The sequence below is a fragment of the Procambarus clarkii genome, chromosome 46, assembly GCF_040958095.1.
Source record: "Procambarus clarkii isolate CNS0578487 chromosome 46, FALCON_Pclarkii_2.0, whole genome shotgun sequence".
Classification (NCBI taxonomy): Eukaryota; Metazoa; Arthropoda; class Malacostraca; order Decapoda; family Cambaridae; genus Procambarus; species Procambarus clarkii.
This window is the reverse complement of record NC_091195.1, coordinates 16,990,068-17,010,161: the sequence shown is the minus strand read 5'-3', so window position 1 is coordinate 17,010,161 and position 20,094 is coordinate 16,990,068. Positions and strand designations below refer to the sequence as shown.

General features: G+C 43.1%; 2 protein-coding genes across 2 annotated transcripts; one reads left to right on the top strand and one right to left on the bottom strand.

The window, feature by feature from the left end:
- Positions 1-285: 285 nt before the first annotated feature.
- LOC123770519 (CXXC motif containing zinc binding protein) lies at positions 286-5,063 on the top strand. The gene is made up of 5 exons (XM_045762478.2): positions 286-849; positions 1,976-2,059; positions 3,034-3,172; positions 4,321-4,430; positions 4,669-5,063. The coding sequence occupies exons 1-5, from the start codon at positions 844-846 to the stop codon at positions 4,801-4,803; spliced, it is 474 nt and encodes a 157-aa protein (XP_045618434.1). The 5' UTR covers positions 286-843; the 3' UTR covers positions 4,804-5,063.
- Positions 5,064-6,451: 1,388 nt separating this feature from the next.
- Positions 6,452-14,658, bottom strand: LOC123770603 (uncharacterized). Its single transcript, XM_045762641.2, has 6 exons — positions 14,517-14,658; positions 13,983-14,116; positions 12,513-12,668; positions 9,737-9,805; positions 9,034-9,123; positions 6,452-8,705 (listed from the first exon to the last, which is right to left on the bottom strand). The coding sequence occupies exons 1-6, from the start codon at positions 14,569-14,571 to the stop codon at positions 8,574-8,576; spliced, it is 636 nt and encodes a 211-aa protein (XP_045618597.2). The 5' UTR covers positions 14,572-14,658; the 3' UTR covers positions 6,452-8,573.
- Between the last annotated feature and the right edge of the window lie 5,436 nt (positions 14,659-20,094).

Sequence of the window (20,094 nt, the reverse complement as noted above, 5' to 3'; positions counted from 1 at the left end):
AGGGGACCATATAGGCCGCCAGGAGACCATAATGGGTCCAGATAACCACTATAACTCAATCAATTCTGATTGAAATTACCTACTTAAAATTATCTGCTAGATTAAGGACCTGCCCGAAACGCTGTGCGTTCTAGTGGCTTTACAAGAATGTAAATACTGTACTATCCAATGTATTCTCACAAACCCAATGTACCTTCTTGTATATATATATATAAATAAATAAATAAATAAATAAATAAATAAATAAATAAATAACACCTGGTCTGTGACGTCACGTGTTGCTCCCTCACGGCCTCCTGTGCTCTAGCTGCCCCTCACCCACCAACAATAACAAACAGCCCACAACAACAACAGCAACAGCTAAATCAACACAACAACAACAAGTAATAACAGCAGCAGCAGCAGCCCTCAGCAACAGTAATAACAGCAGCAGCAGCCCTCAGCAACAGTAATAACAGCAGCAGCAGCCCTCAGCAACAGTAATAACAGCAGCAGCAGCCCTCAGCAACAGTAATAACAGCAGCAGCAGCCCTCAACAACAATAACAACAGTAGCCCACAACAACAGCTCACAGCAGCAGCAGCAGCAGCCCTCAACAACAGCAGCCTACAACACCAACAGGCCACAAAAATAACATCAGCCCACAACAGCAGCCCACAATAACAGCCCTCAACAGCAGCCCACAACAGCAGCCCACAACAACAGCCCACAACAACAGCCCACAACAGCAACAGCCTACAACACCAACAGCCCACAACATCAGCCCACAGCAACAGCAGCAGCCCACACCAAGGAGGAGGAGCAGCAGCAGCAGGAGGAGAGAAGGTGTCATAATAAAGGAACATGCCAGTAAGTTAGCAGTCCCCGTGATGTAGTGGTTACCTTGAGGTGCTTCCGGGGCTTAGCGTCCCCGCGGCCCGGTCGTGGACCAGGCCTCCTGGTTGCTGGACTGATCAACCAGGCTGTTGGACGCGGCTGCTCGCAGCCTGACGTATGGGCAGGTGGTAAAGACACTTGCCTCGCATTTTGTGATCGCTTTGTCCTGGGTTCGTATTCTGGCCGGGGAGGATTGACTGGGCGCCAATCCTTAACTGTAGCCTCTGTTTAACTCAACAGTAAAATGGGTACCTGACTGTTAAACAATTTTTCGCAGGGTTCGTATTCCAGGGAACATAAAATTAAGGGCTTGCCTGGCCACCATGGAGGTACAGTACTAAGATTAAGCCTTGTTAACATACAGCCTTGTATGTTGAATTATTTTGAGAGAAGTTATGTCCATTCTTTAGTATAGTGACCAATATTTATTGATTTTATTTATTCATGTACAAGAAGTTACAATGGATTGTTAAAGTACATATGCTGGTGGTTGAGTAGTACATTGTTGCAAGGCCACTAGCACAGCTTGAGGACCTGCCCAAAACGTTGAACAAATTTAAAAACATAATCAAAGTGAGGCTTTCCAGCACAAGTTAGAAACACGTCTCCCCGGCTTGGTGCTTTCTTTTGATAATTACGTACTTGCCCGTCAATTATATTTGTAATGTACTGTACAGTACAGTATTTATAAAAAGTACCGGTAACCAATGTAGCTAATTCTTGTTCATAGATACATTGTGGTCTTGGTTTCAGGTGTTTGCTAACCATTGCCTCCAGAAGTCTTGGTTTGATTAAATGTACCACTATCTTTAAGTAGATATGCTCTGCCACTATATTTATCAAACTTACGATTTTACACTTATTAATTATAAGCTGAACCACACTTGCCATTTGAACACAAATATCAGAGACCAGTGACTTTACCCTAGTGTCCGGAGTCCTTAGTTTCACTAAAACTATTGTATTGCATTTTGCAGACTAATATGTACCATAAAGAAAACTCATGTTTTACCAGATTATAGGGTAGAAATATTTATAATATTCACTTCTGTATTTTTGTGTAAACACATATGTTATACTGAGTATTGTTTACGTACAGGTGTATAAAGTGGCTATCCGAGCGCAGCTTGAGAATGTGACAAATTTGCAGGCCCTGGGTGACGACTTCCAGTACTGTATTAAGGTAAATTTGGGTTATCTTTTTGTTTTATGTGATGTATTCCTGGCATCCAAGAATCTATGATTAACATTCCCCGACCTTTCCCCCCAACCTTTGACCACTCTGGCCTACAAAAGCTACAAAATGTTTCTGTGCAGTAATGCGTTTAAATTTTTTTTGGTCATGCTGTATGTTACCAGTCTCGTACTCTTATGACACAAACATGATTAAATGACATGATGATCAAAAGCCAGAGTGGTTCATAAGAAGCTCTACTTGTCTGATACGTTTTCTGTAGCATCGAGACGTACTGTGAGGGCACTATACTGACCATAGTGTGAAGGAGCCGGTCGGCCGAGCGGACAGCACGCTGGACTTGTGGTCCTGGGTTCGATCCCAGGCGCTGGCGAGAAACAATGGGCAGTTTCTTTCGCCCTATGCCCCTGTTACCTAGCAGTAAAATAGGTACCTGGGTGTTAGTCAGCTGTCACGGGCAGCTTCCTGGGGGTGGAGGCCTGGTCGAGGACCGGGCCGCGGGGACACTAAAAAAGCCCCGAAATCATCTCAAGATAACCTCAAGATAACCATGGGCTTTCCTTGTTGGAGAGTTGAAACCATGTCATCTGACAATTGTAGTAATGGTGAATCAGTCAAGGAGAAGAGGAACATTTTATCATAGATAAGAAGGCTGAATCATTAGAGAATCTTGTCCATGGGTAGAAAGGGAAGCAGCTGGTAGAGGAATACAGCATTAGTATAAGTACTGTACTGTTTCTGACAGAAAAGTATTTGAAGCCATTGTGGACTTTATGATAATTATTACAAATAATAATTCATGTTAATTCTTTAGCATAACCAGTGTATTTCTCACAATTAAACATTAATACTTTACTATGATTACAGTGTGATTATACTGTAATACTGTCTTGTAATATTATTTTCATGTTATAAATGAACATTCAGTAGACTGTAACACATTTTAATGCTGTATTTTCCAGACCAGATGCAACTCGTGCAATGAAGTGAGTGAAAAATGGCAATATGTGTCTGCTGCCGAGAAGGTGGACGTGCCCAAGTCTCGGGGCACATGTAACATGCTCATCAGGTGCAAACTGTGCAACCGTGTCAACACCATGGGTGAGACAATTACTTTATGCTTTGGTTTATTTTATACGGTATTTGTGAAAGTTGTTTTGTTAAAGAGAATTGCAGAAAACAAGCATCTTGAACGTCTTGTGTTCATAATACTATACGCTCGCTTTGTTTTGATTATTAGTAGTAGTTTTTGATTAGTATTAGTAGTTTTTGAAGTTACAGTATTTGTATTGAGAGAGCTGTAGAGAAGGCGTGTTGTGAGAAACATTATAAGATGTACATATCATTTATGGACAAGGGAAAAATCATATGACAAAGTTAAAAGACCATTAAAAGTATTTATCATTTATAAATATGATTGAGGGGCATTTTTAGAATGATGAGCGTGTATGCAGCTGGCAGAGTGCTGTTAAATAATGTGCTAAATTTTATATTGGAAGCAATTAATGTTTACATATTAATAATGTAATGAATCTGCATGAATTTACCCGAGGGGCCACCATCTGTACTGGCCTCAACAGGGACAGGAGGCCAGTATTCCTAAGGATTTTTTCCAGCACAATTTTAAATTGAAGAATTGTCCTTGCATTTAGTCTTCAGCAGGTAGTACTGTTATGGATTTACCCCCATAGGTGAAAACAATTATTTCCTGTCTAGAATAGTTGAACATGTTATACTGTAATTGTATGAAAGAAGTTATTAAAAGTAGATGTTGACTAAAGTAGTTATGGTGATTGAGAGAGAAGGAAGGTGTGTATGTGAATTAAATGTGAATGGTAAAGTGCTGGAAGTGGGTGATCAGTTTCAATACCTGGGATGTGTCATTGCTAAGTAGAATGTTGATAATGAGATGCCAGTTTCTGTGCGTTACCTCAAAAGCTTCAGTGAGCTTGTGGCACTGCCTCTACAGGGCCACCACAAATTTCAGGATCCTGAGACTTTTCTTGGCCTGCTGGGAGCCAGGAGCAGAATCTGGCTCCTTCAGAGAGTGACCTGCACAAAATGTCAAAATGATAAAACCCCTTTATCATTTATAAATATGATACAGTGCTGTATATGCAGTAAAAGAGTGTTGTATTAATGTTCACTGTATAAAGCAACCAGCTGCTCTCTAAGCAAATGTACATAAACTGCAGCAGATACAAAAAGACAAATGTGGGTTAAACATTATACCTTTAAATACATTGCAGATGTTCTGAGTGACAGAAAGCAAGCATACACAATAGATGATGTTCCCAATTTCAAGGAGATTATTGCCTTTGAGTGCAGAGGCCTCAGCATTGCTTCCTTCAAGTTTAGTGTGAGTTTTGTCATCTATTCTTGTTGAAAGTGACATGATAAACATGATGATAATCTTTGGAAAGTCAACATACAAGCAATATCAAACTTCTACTAAAACAAGAAGCTCATGCTTATTTTCATTGTTGTTATTTTATCTTAATTTAATCTTGATAATGGTCACCTCGTACAGTCTGTTCTCCTGTGTATGTACGCTACACAGGCATAATTTCTCATTGATGCAAATTATGTTTTTGCAGGATGGGTGGCAGTGCGAAGGAGCGGAGAGCAAGACGGCCTTCACGGGGCTGAGTCTGGACGAGGAGTGGTGCGAGTACGATGAGAATGCGAATTGCCCCGTCGGAATTTCTGAGGTTGAGTACAAAATTAATTGATGGTGGTCTCTACTGAAGCTGTGTAACCAATATGGTTTATGTTGCTATCTTTGATATTGAACTACTGAAATGTAATAATCCAATTTAAAATCATTGATGTTGGGTGATTGTTATGCATGTGATAGGTTTTGTACTGTATAGGAATGACTGGCATTACTGCTTGAGGCTTTTACACATGATAATTTGTTATTAAAGTACAGTACTGTTATAAAGTTTGGTTTTTACCTGTGATATTAAGAGCATTAAAGGTTAAGAAATGAGTTCTTCATATAATTCACTCCTTTTTATGCCAGTAAACAGATGAAGAAAGTGCTAAGGTAATTATGAGGAGTAAGTGCTTAGCCAGCATGACCATATAGCACTTGGAAGGTGTATGAGGACGTGGATCTGGGATAGAACGGATAGAATGTATATGAGAACGTGGATCTGGGATAAGATGGGAGGGAGGGAATAAGCTCTAGGATTGAATATAGGATGAAGGGAAGGAGTGTCATCATTTATTTAAAGATTTCATATACCGTATTATTCTTGACCTTGACATGACAGCATCACTAGTAGAACCTGTAGATGAGACTCTTTGTGAAGAACGCTGAGCTTGTACAAAACTGTTTGACTATCGGTGAGAAATGTTTAAGAGTGCTGACACATACTTAAAGCCTGGAGAATATTGAAGAGCAAGTGGCAAACCCAACACAAGAACAACTCAGTATTATTAAGGTTCATCCAATAGTACTAAGTAGAGCAGTGAGGTTACTACTCGACTGTGCTAGGCTCTTGGTCCACTGTGATTAATCCAGGATTTAAGGTTGCCTTGAAAGTTACTACATTAGTGAAGTAAATTGTCAGTTCAAATAATTTACCAGTCTTGGTTCCATAGAATTGTGTTGGTTGACAAGACAACCTGACCCACCAATCCTTCCTGGTATACCGCTGTCCTCCTCGAGTTACTTCCAGTCATCACCCGTGCATATGGGTGCAAGGTAATCAAGCCAAACTAAAGTGGAGTTGTTTTTGGGAGGCCAAGGCTGTGGAGCCGAGTGTGTGTACTTTCATGTCGATGGTATGAACGACAAGGGCAAGAGAGAAGAATTTAAAGTCTTTTTTATAGACATGATAGACATTGTAATGGGAAAGGTAAATGCAAGAACTGTGAAAACTGAGAGGTGGGAGGGTTTGAGGGGTTTAGTTATGTGTTCATAAATGCATGAAAATTATAACAAAGTTTTGTTTGTATTGGAGAGTGAGAGAGTATGTAAGAGTGTTTACATACTCTTTACATCATCAAGTGTTTATGCAAGAATGATACAAGTAAGATAGGTAAAGAGAGAGAGATGCATGTGTAAGTGCATGTATCCCGCTATGTATAGGGATATGAACAATATATCCTGAACATGATATGATCAATTCTTCAATAGTACATATTGTACTCACCTAGGTGGGAGACTGTATTGATGTCCTCTTACTGGCTGCTTTGAAGAACATTGCAATAATTACTGTACCTTGATTATAAGGCGGAAAATGTGCATCAAGTGCATGGAACTATTCGTACTATCAGGAGTTAAATAACAGATCTGTAAATAATATCAAGTTTATTCTCAAAGTGTGAGAGATCTTAACATATAAAAGTGACAGTTTTAATTAAGTACAGTCTCCGTGGTGTAGTGGTAAGACACTCGCCTGGCGTTCCGCGAGCGCTATGTCATGGGTTCGTATCCTGGCCGGGGAGGATTTACTGGGCGCAATTCCTTAACTGTAGCCTCTGTTTAACGCAACAGTAAAATGTGTACTTGGATGAAAAAACGATTCTTCGCGGCGGGGATCGTATTCCAGGGACCATAGGATTAAGGACTTGCCCGAAACGCTACGCGTACTAGTGGCTCTACAAGAATGTAACAACTTATAACAACTTATGTTATAACAAGTTATAACAACAACTTATCGTTGTTATAACCAAGTACACATTTTACTGTTGCATTAAACAGAGGCTACAGTTAAGGATTTGCGCCCAGTAAATCCTCCCCGGCCAGGATACAAACCCATGACAAAGCACTCGCGGAACGCCAGGCGAGTGTTTTACCACTACACCACGGAGGCTAATGACTTCCTGACTCCGAATAAACATTCACCAACAATTTAGCTGAAGGTTTTGCATTTAAATAATAACTTGCATTATACTTTAAAGATTATCTTGCAGTGAACAGTTATGATCTGGAGGTTATCAGTCATTCATTTATATATAATTAGCTGGTCATTAATACTCTTACATTTCTATATATAATTAGCTGGTAAAGATGAAACCGTATTCATTGTTAGGAGCATCAGTTCATTCTTGTCACACCACAAGAGAATCAAATCCTGATGAACTCAGGTCTAGCATTATACAACATTGTACCCTAATGGGCTGAGGTCTAGCATTATACAACATTGTACCCTAATGGGCTGAGGTCTAGCATTATACAACATTGTACCCTAATGGGCTGAGGTGTAGCATTATACAACATTGTACCTTAATGGGCTGAGGTGTAGCATTATACAACATTGTACCCTAATGGGCTGAGGTCTAGCATTATACAACATTGTACCCTAAAGGGCTGAGGTCTAGCATTATACAACATTGTACCCTAATGGGCTGAGGTCTAAGATTATACAACATTGTACCTTAATGGGCTGAGGTGTAGCATTATACAACATTGTACCTTAATGGGCTGAGGTGTAGCATTATACAACATTGTACCCTAATGGGCTGAGGTCTAAGATTATACAACATTGTACCCTAATGGGCTGAGGTGTAGCATTATACAACATTGAACCCTAATGGGCTGAGGTCTAAGATTATACAACATTGTACCCTAATGGGCTGAGGTCTAGGATTATACAACATTGGACCCTAATGGGCTGAGGTCTAGCATTATACAACATTGGACCCTGATGAGTTGAGGTCTAAGATTATACAACATTGTACCCTAATGGGCTGAGGTGTAGCATTATACAACATTGAACCCTAATGGGCTGAGGTCTAAGATTATACAACATTGGACCCTAATGGGCTGAGGTCTAGCATTATACAACATTGGACCCTAATGGGCTGAGGTCTAGCATTATACAACATTGGACCCTGATGAGTTGAGGTCTAGGATTATATAGATAAGCTAGCTAGTATCTGGTTCAGATAAGGTCTCTGAAGTTGGATAATCATGGTAACATGTACAAATAGTGGTCAGATAACCCAGGAATACACTTGAAAATAACAAGATGAACTGGTAGCGCCTGTCCAATTTAGTTTGGCGTATCAGAAAATCACTGAACTGTACTTCAAATTTTAGTACAGTATAAATTTACCTCAGCCAGATGAATAGGTTGCAAAAATTTAGCCAACTTATCATAGTGCAAGCTAACAGGTTCTACAGACACTTATATTTTGCCATTGTGTGTGTATCTTAAGGGTGAAGTGAACCCCTCAACTCTTATAGGGAGCCGGTCGGCCGAGCGGACAGCACGCTGGACTTGTGATCCTGTGGTCCCGGGTTCGATCCCGGGCGCCGGCGAGAAACAATGAGCAGAGTTTCTTTCACCCTATGCCCCTGTTACCTAGCAGTAAAATAGGTACCTGGGTGTTAGTCAGCTGTCACAGGCTGCTTCCTGGGGGTGGAGGCCTGGTCGAGGACTTGGCCTCGGGGACACTAAAGCCCCAAAATCATCTCAAGATAACCTCAAGATGTAGTCGAGAGTTGAGGGCCATTTTGGTGAGGTGGAGGTACAGAGGAGAAGACTTATGTCGCTGTCATGTTGGACTCGGGACAATTCCTACCGGTGAGGTTCTGAGTGGCATCGTTGGTGTCACTGTTGTTTGGCTGCATAAACTGCATCATGACGATGAAGTAGGTGATGACGGCACTCATCACCTGCAGATAAAACGGGTGATTCTCATAGAAGTTTACCTTGGATTGGAAAAGTGAACTACAACAGTGCATAATAATTCTGACTGTATCCCTTTGCCTTATCACAAACTATATCATTCCACCCACTCCAATCACTCAACACATCCTAAATAACACACTCCAGTACCACAGCATATCTTAAACAACACACTCGAGATGCTGAGCACATCCTAAACAACACACTGCGGCCACTGAGCACATCCTAAACAACACACTGCGGCCACTGAGCACATCCTAAACAACACACTTAAGCCACTGAGTACATTCTAAACAAGACACTCGGGCCACTCACAGTAATGATGAAGGGACGATTGATGATGAAAAACTTGCTACCGGTGATGTAAACAGGCGACCCTGTCAGTGCCATCCACAGTTCCTCCTTCTGTGGAACACCATATACACTGGTCATAACTTATACTCATTATCTATAACAAACTATTTTTGTTTCACTTAATTAGTATCCATTCAATTTAAGGACCTTTGAATTAATGTTCCCATTATTCGATGCTTGAATTTGAGATCAATAACTGGAGCCTTATTTATAGAGTCATTGACCAGTTGCCTTCATAAGTATAAGTGATAATGCATTGTGTTAGGGGGGACAGGTAGCCACTGTATATATACATGTTAAGCTTATATAGAGGTCCCCCCAGGTCAAATTACTGACCCTTCCCAGGATGCGACTGAGCAACAAGCCTGGGTACCTACTACTGCTAGGTGAACATGGGCATTAGGTGGTAGGAAATGTGCCCAACCATTTCTGTCCCACCCAGGATTTGAAACTGGAATTCTCGACTGTGAGTCAAGAGCAAATCCAACCGTACTACCAGGACTATGATTTAATAAGTTACAGACACTAACACCTTTGGGTTTTAGCGCAGCTCCGGATTTAGTGAGTACAGTATAGTCCCATTAAATCGTTAATGGTCGTTAAATTAAGTGGATACTAAGAGTAATTTTTTTGGATTGGCAGAGAAATAAGTGAACTGACTTACATTAAACTTGTCTCTGTCAGGAGCATCAAAGGGAATTCCCCGACGTAGAATGTCAACACTCTCGTCTGCCTGATATGGAAGGCAGAATCAGGATACAAAATTTCTTTAAAACAATTATACATTTCTAATTATTTTCCACCAGTTTAATAATTAGGCAAGTTTGAAATAATATCAGTACTATACATTATAAATCACGTTATCAAAGAAATTATACCAAGATTGTTGTTCATGAAAGGTGTTTTATATAATAACAAATTTACTTAATTTCTTAGCAATTCTCTTTTGGCTGTCCCATGAGGCAAGATTGTATAGACGTATGAAGAAGGGAAATATGAAGTTAGATAGGGCAACATTTTATGTACCAGTATGGCAGGAGTCCGTGCAAAGCTTCCTGCCAAATCATGACAGCTTGGGAGCTAAAGGTAAAAGCTGTCAAATCATACTCAAAGCATTTACAAGCCCTTTTTGTCAACACTGAGATCACCTTTGATCACAGATCAAAGGTGATCAATTACTACAGTGCTTGTTGAGCAGGTTACTCTTTCTGAGTAAACTGACTTGTTCAGTAATTTCTGAAGTAATTTCCGAGTAATTTCTGACTTGTGATCTTGTGGTCCTGGGTTCGATCCCAGGCGCCGGCAAGAAACAATGGGCAGAGTTTCTTTCACCCTATGCCCCTGTTACCTAGCAGTAAAATAGGTACCTGGGTGTTAGTCAGCTGTCACAGGCTGCTTCTTGGGGGTGGAGTCCTGGTTGAGGACCGGGCTGCGGGGACACTAAAAAGCCCCGAAATCATCTCAAGATAACCTTCTGTCCCCAGATAGCAGCATCTAAGGCAACAGTACGCTCCATCTCACTCGCTCTTATGACATTCATCCTGTCATTCTTGTGAAAAGAGCAAGTACAGTAGTGAAGCATGAAAGTTAAATGGCTTGTTCATCAATTTAAACTCTGTTTCTTCATACTATAAGTTCACACTTATATGTGACACTTGACATGTGTGTAGTTACAAACCTTGTGTTCCGTGGTATCTCGTGTTTGTAGTCAGTATTGCTCAGCTGTGGATTGGCTAGCGTGCATGTGCCATTTTCTCATTGTCCTCTGCAAGCTTCTCCTAGGCTGAGATCATCGGCACTGAGCATCAATTACCATTTTACCAAATTGTAATTTACCGGAATGCCACCATCCATCCAGTAGCCTCGACAGGGACAGGAAGCCGGCAGCTTGTTGAAGATCTCCCCCTCCCAATTCTTCCTGATGTCTTTTTCCAACTGGATTTTGAACCACAATAATGTCTTGACATTTACAACTTTGGTGAGTACAGTTCCCATTTTTTTTCATACACAGTTGAATACAGAATCAGATGACTTCTCGCTCCTCATTTCTGCTAGCATACTAAGAACTTTTCCCTTCCCATAGCTCAAGGTAAGTAAGCCTTACCCACTAGTTTTTCCTGGAATCCGACCCACCAATCTGTTAACAATAAGGTACCTAATTACTTCTGGGTGAACAGCGGCTAATAGTTAAGGATTGGCATTTAGTCAATCCAACCTGGCCAGGACTGGAACCTAGAGACATCTCTCACGAATGTCTCTGCATCGCCAAGGTTTATAACCCTGTGGGTGAAAAAGCATCTCCCGTTTTCTGTCCTACATTGTGTTTACTAGTTGTGTTTTTTGCGGGGGTTGAGCTTTGCTCTTTCGGCCCGCCTCTCAACTGTCAATCAACTGTTTACTAACTACTTTTTTTTTTTTTTTTTTTTTTTCCCACACCACACACACACACACCCCAGGAAGCAGCCCGTGACAGCTGACTAACTCCCAGGTACCTCTTTACTGCTAGGTAACAGGGGCACTTAGGGTGAAAGAAACTTTGCCCATTTGTTTCTGCCTCGTGCGGGAATTGAACCCGCGCCACAGAATTACGAGTCCTGCGCGCTATCCACCAGGCTACGAGGCCCCTGTGGCTTGCTGAGCTTGAAGCTGTTACCCCCTTAATTGCATTTCATTTGACCTTTTGAAGAAGTGGTCTGGATTAATATCCTCAAACGTGTTCAGTATTTTATAGGTCTGGATGAGATCCACCGAGTCATGTCTGGCTTTCAGCATTGTTAGTCCTGTAGCCCTCAACAATTCCTGGTATGAGAGTTGACTTAGTCCCGAGATTATGTTTGTTATTCTGAGTTATATTTTCTCCAGAACAGCTATTATGTTTTGAAGGTGAGGTCCCCATGCTTGAATACAACACTCCTAATGGGGATGCACCAGACTTGTACACTTGAAGAACCACTTTCTTTTTCTTGAAGTCAAAGGTTCGTTTAATTATTCCAATATTTTTTTTTTCTGAATTTCATACTTGTGCAACTGTCAATGACTGGTGAATCAAAATTCCTAGGTATTGATATGATGTTGATATGACAGCTGTATGGTAATGTTGGTATGACTGCTGTATGGTAGTGTTGATATGACTGCTGTACGGTAATGTTGATATAACTGCTGTATGGTAGTGTTGATATGACTGCTGTATGGTACAGTTGGTGATATGACTGTAATTTCCTGTACTTTAGCGATCTTTGCTATACACTTTACCCACTACACTCGGTAAACTATTCTGTTGCGGTCTTATACTCGCTGTGTTCACTATATGTATACAGTGGTATGATCATTGCTCTTTTTCAGTCCTCTTCAACAGTATAGAATAAGCCAACATAATACTACACCTGGACCATATTAGGATCACACCCAGACCAAACTAAGACCACTAACATCACACTTACCACCTCCTGAACACCAGCAGCTGAGAGTGAAACCTGGATGAAGACAGCTGTTGTCTGCAGTGTGATGAGAGCCGTGGTCACTACTCCGTCGGGGGTGTAGCTCTGAGACCCCAGGCGGTACGCTAGCAGGTACAGCTCCGTACACATGATGATAACCTGTGATACACACACCGAGCTCAGGTACAGATATAAGTATGTATAGTACAATTTGATCTCCTACATGTTAAGGTGTTCTTATTTATAATTCATAAAAATGAATAGAACATCTGCTCAATTAAAGGGCTTTTGGTCAGTGTTTCCAGAATAAGTTGAAGCTTAAGTGCTGTACTTAATTTTTTTCATGAATGGATTTATTCACACTAATATTACATGAATCCTGTTTTTGTGTTGCGTTTAAGACAATTAAATCTTTCCTTTCACGTGGGATATTTAAATGGCTAAATTATCAAAATGAAGCTTATATTTCTCTTAATCATAATATAATAATTAATTGGTTTTATTGGGGGCCAGGCAGCCTTAGTATATGCTTGAAGTTATCTTGAGATGATTTCGGGGCTCAGCGTCCCCGTGGCCTGGTCCTCGACCAGGCCTCCTTTTTGTTACACATCCCCATTAAGCAACCTGTAGCAGCTGTCTAACTCCTAGGTACCTATTTACTGCTGGGTGCACAGGGGCATCAGGGTGAAAGAAACTGCCCATTTGTTTCCTCCTCCACCGGGGATTGAACTCGGAACCTCGGGACTACGAATTCCGAGCGCTGTCCACTCAGCTGTCAGGCCCCTACATACCGTATGTACAATACTTTAGGCTTATATTAAAGTCTGAATTACTGACCCCCTTCCCAGGAGCAACTCCACAACATTTGCCTAACTCCCGGACACCTATTTACTGTTAGGTGAACAGCTGCATTAGTTGAAAGGAAATATGCTCAACCTGGGTACGTTTCCTTTCAACGAATTTTCCCAGTTGGTTTCCTGTCCTGCCTGAGAATCGAATCTGGGATCCATAATTGTGACTCAAGAATGAAATGAACTATATAACATGATAAGGTTTCATGAAGTGGAACAATGCACATACGTGCACAGTGAGTTCGTGTGAGGAAGTTAATGTTATGCGTACTAGTCACTTCACCGGTCAAGTCATGGGAGCCGGTCGGCTGAGTGGCGCCGGCAAGAAACAGTAGGCAGAGTTTCTTTCACCCTATGCCCCTGTTACCTAGCAGTAAAATAGGTACCTGGGTGTTAGTCAGCTGTCACGGGCTGCTTCCTGGGGGTGGAGGCCTGGTCGAGGACCGGGCCGCGGGGACACTAAAGCCCCGAAATCAATCATCTCAAGATCTCAACATAACCACCGTGGTCTCTCATATGCTTCGTAGGTTAAATAATGGAGGTGATGAACATGGGAGAAGCTTAAGGCACTTATCCTGGGCGGGAAGAGTGTTGCCCCCAACACCCAGAGGATGGTACTGACCGTGGAGCCGTAGTAGCACTGTAGCATAGGACCAAAGATGCGTTCAGTCTCTCGGATGAGACAGACCAGTTGATAGTGGCTCTGAACCAGCAGACCAAGTCGGCCTTGAGGGTAGTCGTGACAATGCCATATGTCTGTAGAATAGATTGTGCTCACATTAAACACCCGCTGCTGACCCAGACTCAACGTCTCTCTCTCTCTTACAAAAATGAAACACAACACATAATTCTGTGCTTTATGTTACACGTACACGTAGACTCTCACAAGTCGAGCCTGGCCTCGGGCCGGGCTTGGGGAGTAGAAGAACTCCCAGAACCCCATCAACCAGGTATCAACCAACCAGGTACACGTACCGGTACTATTATTTCACAAGTAAACCAATATACTGTGGGGTTCACATCAACAACAATTACAAATGTAATAGCAAGAACACATTGATGAATAAATATATTCATTTAATGTAAATTTTGTACTGTAAAGTGAGATGTTAAAGAAATTTCAGAGAAAAAAATGTATTAAATTGGTCAAGTTTACCTTCTAGAGCACTGGAGAGCTGATGGTTCCAGGAGATGAGAGCATTCTTGAGCATGTTGCAGTTGGTGGTGAAGTAGAAGAGTGATCCCTTGAAGATAGAGAAGAGGTGGAGGCAGACCACACATGTCACCACCCTCAGGAGCTGTGAAAAGTACAATAAAAGACAAAAGAGGTGGAGATAACCTACATAATTCACCACCTGCAGGAACTGGAGAAGATACAGTTCAGTGATATTGAAGTCTTACAAAGAGATCTACATGAACTCCTCAAATGGTCGGAAGACTGGCAAATGTTTTATAATATTGACAAATGCAAAAGCTTGCATGTGGGAGCATAGCAACCCACACCACAACTACCAAATTAATAACATTCCATTACAGCGGATTGATGAAAAGGAGCTTGGAGTCACCATCCACCACTCACTGAAAGTTGCACAGCAGGTAGGGGGCAGCAGTCAAAAAAGCTAACCAAACCCTTTGGATAATCAAGCATAGCTTTGACTACTGTATAAGAAAAAGAAGGTAGTGATTCAGTTGTATAAGTCTCTAGTGCATCCTCATCTGGATTACTGTACCCAAGCATGGAGACTTCATCTTCAGGAGGATATAGCTGCTCAGAAGAAAGTGCAACACTGGGCAACAAAAATCATTACAGAGCCAAGTCATCTCTCGTATCAGGGAACAGTTGAGGGCCACAAGACTAACAACACTACAAACCAGGCATGACAGGGCAGATCTTATTGAAACATAAAACACTGTACTGAACAATTTGGAGAATGTAGATCTGGACAATTTCTTCAAAAGATCAGATGTAACAATTTGGAGAATGTAGATCTGGACAATTTCTTCAAAAGATCAGATGTAACACAAACAAGGAACAACGGTTTCAAGCTCAATAAGCCACAATGTTGGACTGTAAACAGGAGATGCTTTTTCACCCATAGGGTCCCGGTAGTATAGTTAGGGGTCCCAGAAGCACAGTCGGGTTTGTTCTCGACTTACAATTGAGAATTCCGGGTTCGAATCCCAGGCGGGACAGAAGTGGCTGGGCGCATTTCCTATCACCTCATGTGCCTGTTCACCTAGCAGTAATTAAGTAGGTACTGAGGAGTTAGTCAGCTTGTTGTGGGGCTGCATCCTGGGCGGGGTCAGTAACTCGACCTGGGGGGGGGGCTTCGATATGTATTAGTAATACTGTACAGCCTAACGTGTATTAATACACTCTGGCTGCCTGTCCCCCCAACACAATGAATTATTATTATTATTATAAACCCATGGAACCACCTGTCTGGAGTGTTGCCACCTAGTCTCATTACCTTAGACTTCTGTGCAGGTATTTTTAGCCCTAAAATGCTGCATTCAGCTGTTACTTTATCTAATGCCCCTTGTACTTTATGTAAAAGTGAAGGACCTGTGACTACTAATGCTATATCATCAGCATAGCTTAGCAATGTAGCCCCTTCTGCAAATGTCATGGTAACGAGGTTTTCCATGAAGACTAGGACTGAGGACTCCTCCTTGTGGAGTCCCATTCTCATGCAAGTGGTAGTCCAACACTTGTCCTTGCAACTTTACTCTGGCATACCTGTGACTTAAGTAATCTTAAAGCCATGCTAGCATATTTCCTTTTATACCTTTTTACTAAGGTGTGTAAAATTGCTTGCGGGCTTGTAAGTTCGAATGCTTTTTCTAGATCAAGGAAGATCACTTAAAGGTATTCCTTATTCCGACTTTTACCCAGTTATTCATTCCTCCATCATTGCCCATTGGCAGGGTTGTTGGTCTTCTGTTACTGGTAACAAACTGCGTACTCTTAACAATAGTGTGCCCCTGTGGCCTTCCTCCTACCTCCGTAACTGGCGGTGGGAAACGGCTCTAGCAAGGGTGCATATTGGCTATACGCGCTTAACTCATGGACACATAATGGAACGCCGCTCTGCTCCTTATTGTCCTAACTGCATTGTCTTCTTATAGTTGTGCATATCCTTGTTGAATGTCCTGACTTCCTAGACGAGCGTGTGTCTTGCTTTCCGACCGTCCCCCGCTGTCACTTGTCCCTCGATCAAATTCTTGGTGAATCGGATACTTTTAATATTGTTCACCTTATGCGTTTCTGTTCTCGTACTGGCATCCTTGGTGATATTTAGTGCCCTCTGATTATTCAGCACATTTGATGGTGCTACATAGCCTTCCTGGCTTGATGCCTTCTTTGATAATTACTTACACGTACTTACTTTGTCAAATAATGCTTTGAAACTACTGACGGTTTTTGCCTCCACCACCTTCTCACTTGACTTGTTCCAACCATCTTCCACTCTATTTGCAAAAGTGAACTTTCTAATATGTTTTTCGGCAGCTTTGTTTCCTATTTGAATCTATGACCTTTTCGGTCTTGAAGTTTGAACAGTTCTTTGTGTGTGTGTGTGTGTGTGTGTGTGTGTGTGTGTGTGTGTGTGTGTGCGTGTGTGCGTGTGCGTGTGTGTGTGTGTGTGCGTGTGTGTGTGTGTGTGTGTGTGTGTGTGTGTGTGTGTGTTGGTATCTCCTGGAATTACCTTGGTGATGGCAGGAGAATGGTTGAACCAATGTTTGGGTATCAGGAGAATGATGTGGGCCACTCCGTCGAGGCCGTAATTGACAACGTCTGTGGCTTCCATTATGACGATTATCAAAATGACGATGCAAAACAGGCACAGAAATCCCACTTGTACCCGAATTACTAGGTACACCCGCTTGATTGGGTCCAGGTCAGCGGCGGCCACCAGGTTGTTCCACCTGTTGAGGACTCTACACACTCGCCAGCCAGAGTACAAGCCATTGAGCACCTGAGTCCACGCGTTCACCAGATTTCCTGCAATGATGACGGATATTATCACCTGCACGTCGAGGATGTTGGTCTCCTGCGGCAAGTTGCGAGTGTCTTGGTGGGTGAACATAGTCACTATGCCCGCCACGGCTGTCATCATCAGAGCTGTGAGGTACACGGCTGTCGCCACAACCTGTGTCACCATCACGCTTGTCCACTTCATCAAGTACTGCCCTTTACTGACGTCGTATGTGTATGGTATGGTACCCAGTACCCACAGGAAAGTCCTAAGGGGCATGAGGGGCAGATGAACCGTGTTGGGGATGACTGGGGCAACTGGGGTGTGTGGACTTTCCGGGGCTGCCAATACACTCATGGTCTCCAGTTCCTGCCTCATGGACTGCATACATCCATTATCTGCTTCACACAACCCAAACGTCTTGTCTCTTCTCTTCTCTCTCATCTTTCTCCTCAAACTTGACGGACTGACGATTGTTGCTGCCCACTTTTCTTCTGTCCGCCCGTGTCCTGCCGGACCAGACACCCAGCCCCCATCACCGCAGAGCCTGAGATCATGCATAAGGAATCAATCGACCTGCATCAATTTCCGTCCTAGATGAGCTACACCTCTACAGTGGCGGCCAACACGTGGCACACGGGCAGGTTCTGACACGCAGCAGCGTCTATAGTGACACCCAAGACACCTCTGAAAGGCTGAGGCTCATCCATCCACGGCTTGAGCTCTCCCGCTACTGGGGCTCTTCATCCATCCACTATAGGGCCGGTTGTCTCCCCATAACCTCCCTGGTTCCCTCTCCCCCCAAGTTAGCCCATCACACCCATTCCTCCCCATAAAAGCAGGCTGGTAATGGTCAAGTTGCGGTAGTTAATCATACCATTGTCCAGACTCTCGCTAACTCCCATGATATCAATCACTAGTACGCACTAACACCTTGGTCCTCGTTGCATGATGGTTATTGCACATGCAAACTGCACCATTAGTCAGGCAGTCATGCAGCACAATGGCCAGATGTCTCCCGACTTCCCCCTCCCCCTCTCAGGGTCACGTTCAACAGGGGTCCCTGGTGTCTCTTCTTCCCCCCCTCTTCTCAAGTATGTACGTTGAAGAGCAACGTACGTATAATACATATGTACATATAATGTACATATATGTATAAACATTAAAATAAGCACGCATGAATGTTCTAAGCTTAATCTAAGCACATAAACGTATAATACTTTTTGTCTGGAGTAGGAAGCCGGTGTTCAGACCGTCCTCATAAACTAAGGCCAACGTCCATTCCATGCACCCGCCAAACCCGCTATTTATGAAAACAGTTTACACACGACTCTCAACTGATTTCGTTCGAACACTTCCGGAACAAGTGCTTCACTGATGAATTTTGTTCGAACCACAACGCTATAAATGCTTCACCCACGTACAACGAATACAAATAATCGCCAACAGAACCTAAACACTTAGCCTAACCTAACCAATGCCTAAATATGCACAATATGCTAATATGTAATAATATATTAATTATTTATATTATTATTATAATAATAATTGTTGTATTTAATAATTATCACTTCTACTTGGTCTTGAAGGAGGCCGGCCTCGGGTGAAAGAGGGCTCTGACGATTTCTGTCAGGAACCCGTAGGTGTGGGACCGGGACGTCCACCTCCTGGGGCTCGTGCAGCCCCCCAGGCTCTGCTTCAGGAGGCTGGGGTCGTTCATGCCCTTGCTGTGGTGGTTCTTCTCCGGCCCCGACCACGGCGGTCTCCAGGTTTGGAGTCCCAGCGCCTTCTTTCACCAACTTCGAGGTCATCCCCGGAGTTTACAGTTCCTGCGACGGCACTGGAACCAATCGTATCAGCGTTTGCCTTTTCATTTGAGACTTTCGGCGCCGTGGAGAGGGGTGACCTGCTGCATGGGTAACAGCTTCTCCTCCATATCAACCTACCCTGGCTTTACGCCCTGGAGAGGCCACTCCAGACCAACAACCAGAGCGCAACACCATTGTCTCCTGAGACTGACGGACGCCTAATACTATAATAATATTAATTTATATTTGAGAACATTTCTATTTTGAATTAACAGCATGTTAAAATGCTATATCAACATGCTGTTAACTCAAAATAATTCATGTTGTTGGGGTCGACCGTTGGATGGAATGAACATGGACTGAGAACGAGTTGCTGTGTTTATATGAACTTTAGGCTTGTAGTGAAGTCCCCGCCCCCCCCCAGGGTTGAACTGCTGACCTCCCCAAGATGCAACCCAAGAATATTGCCTAACTCCTGGTGGTACCCACCTTAGCCACCAGTACCCACCAGTACCCACCAGTACCCACCTTGGCGAGGGCAGGGGAGTGGGTGGTCCAGTGTGGCGGGAACAAGAGCATGCCCTCGGCCACACCGTCAAGAACATGGCCGACGATGGCGGGGTATTCTACCAGCGTCATGATGAGGGCGGCCGCCCAGAAGGAGGCGAGGAAGGTGATCTGTAGCAGCACGGAGGCGCGCACGCCCCTACTGGGGGCTAGGTGGGCACTAGCCATCAGGCTGCCCCACCTGTTTAGCAGCCCACACATGCCTCTTCCTGCCCACACTATGTTCAACAACTGTGCCCAAGCGTTCACCAGACACTCCGACAAGAGGATGACACCAGTAAGCCTGACGGCGTGGATATTGGCGTCATGGCTGGGCTTAGTGTCGCAGGTGAACAATGAGACGAGCCCCAGCACTGTACTCACCAGCAGCAGGCTGGTGTAC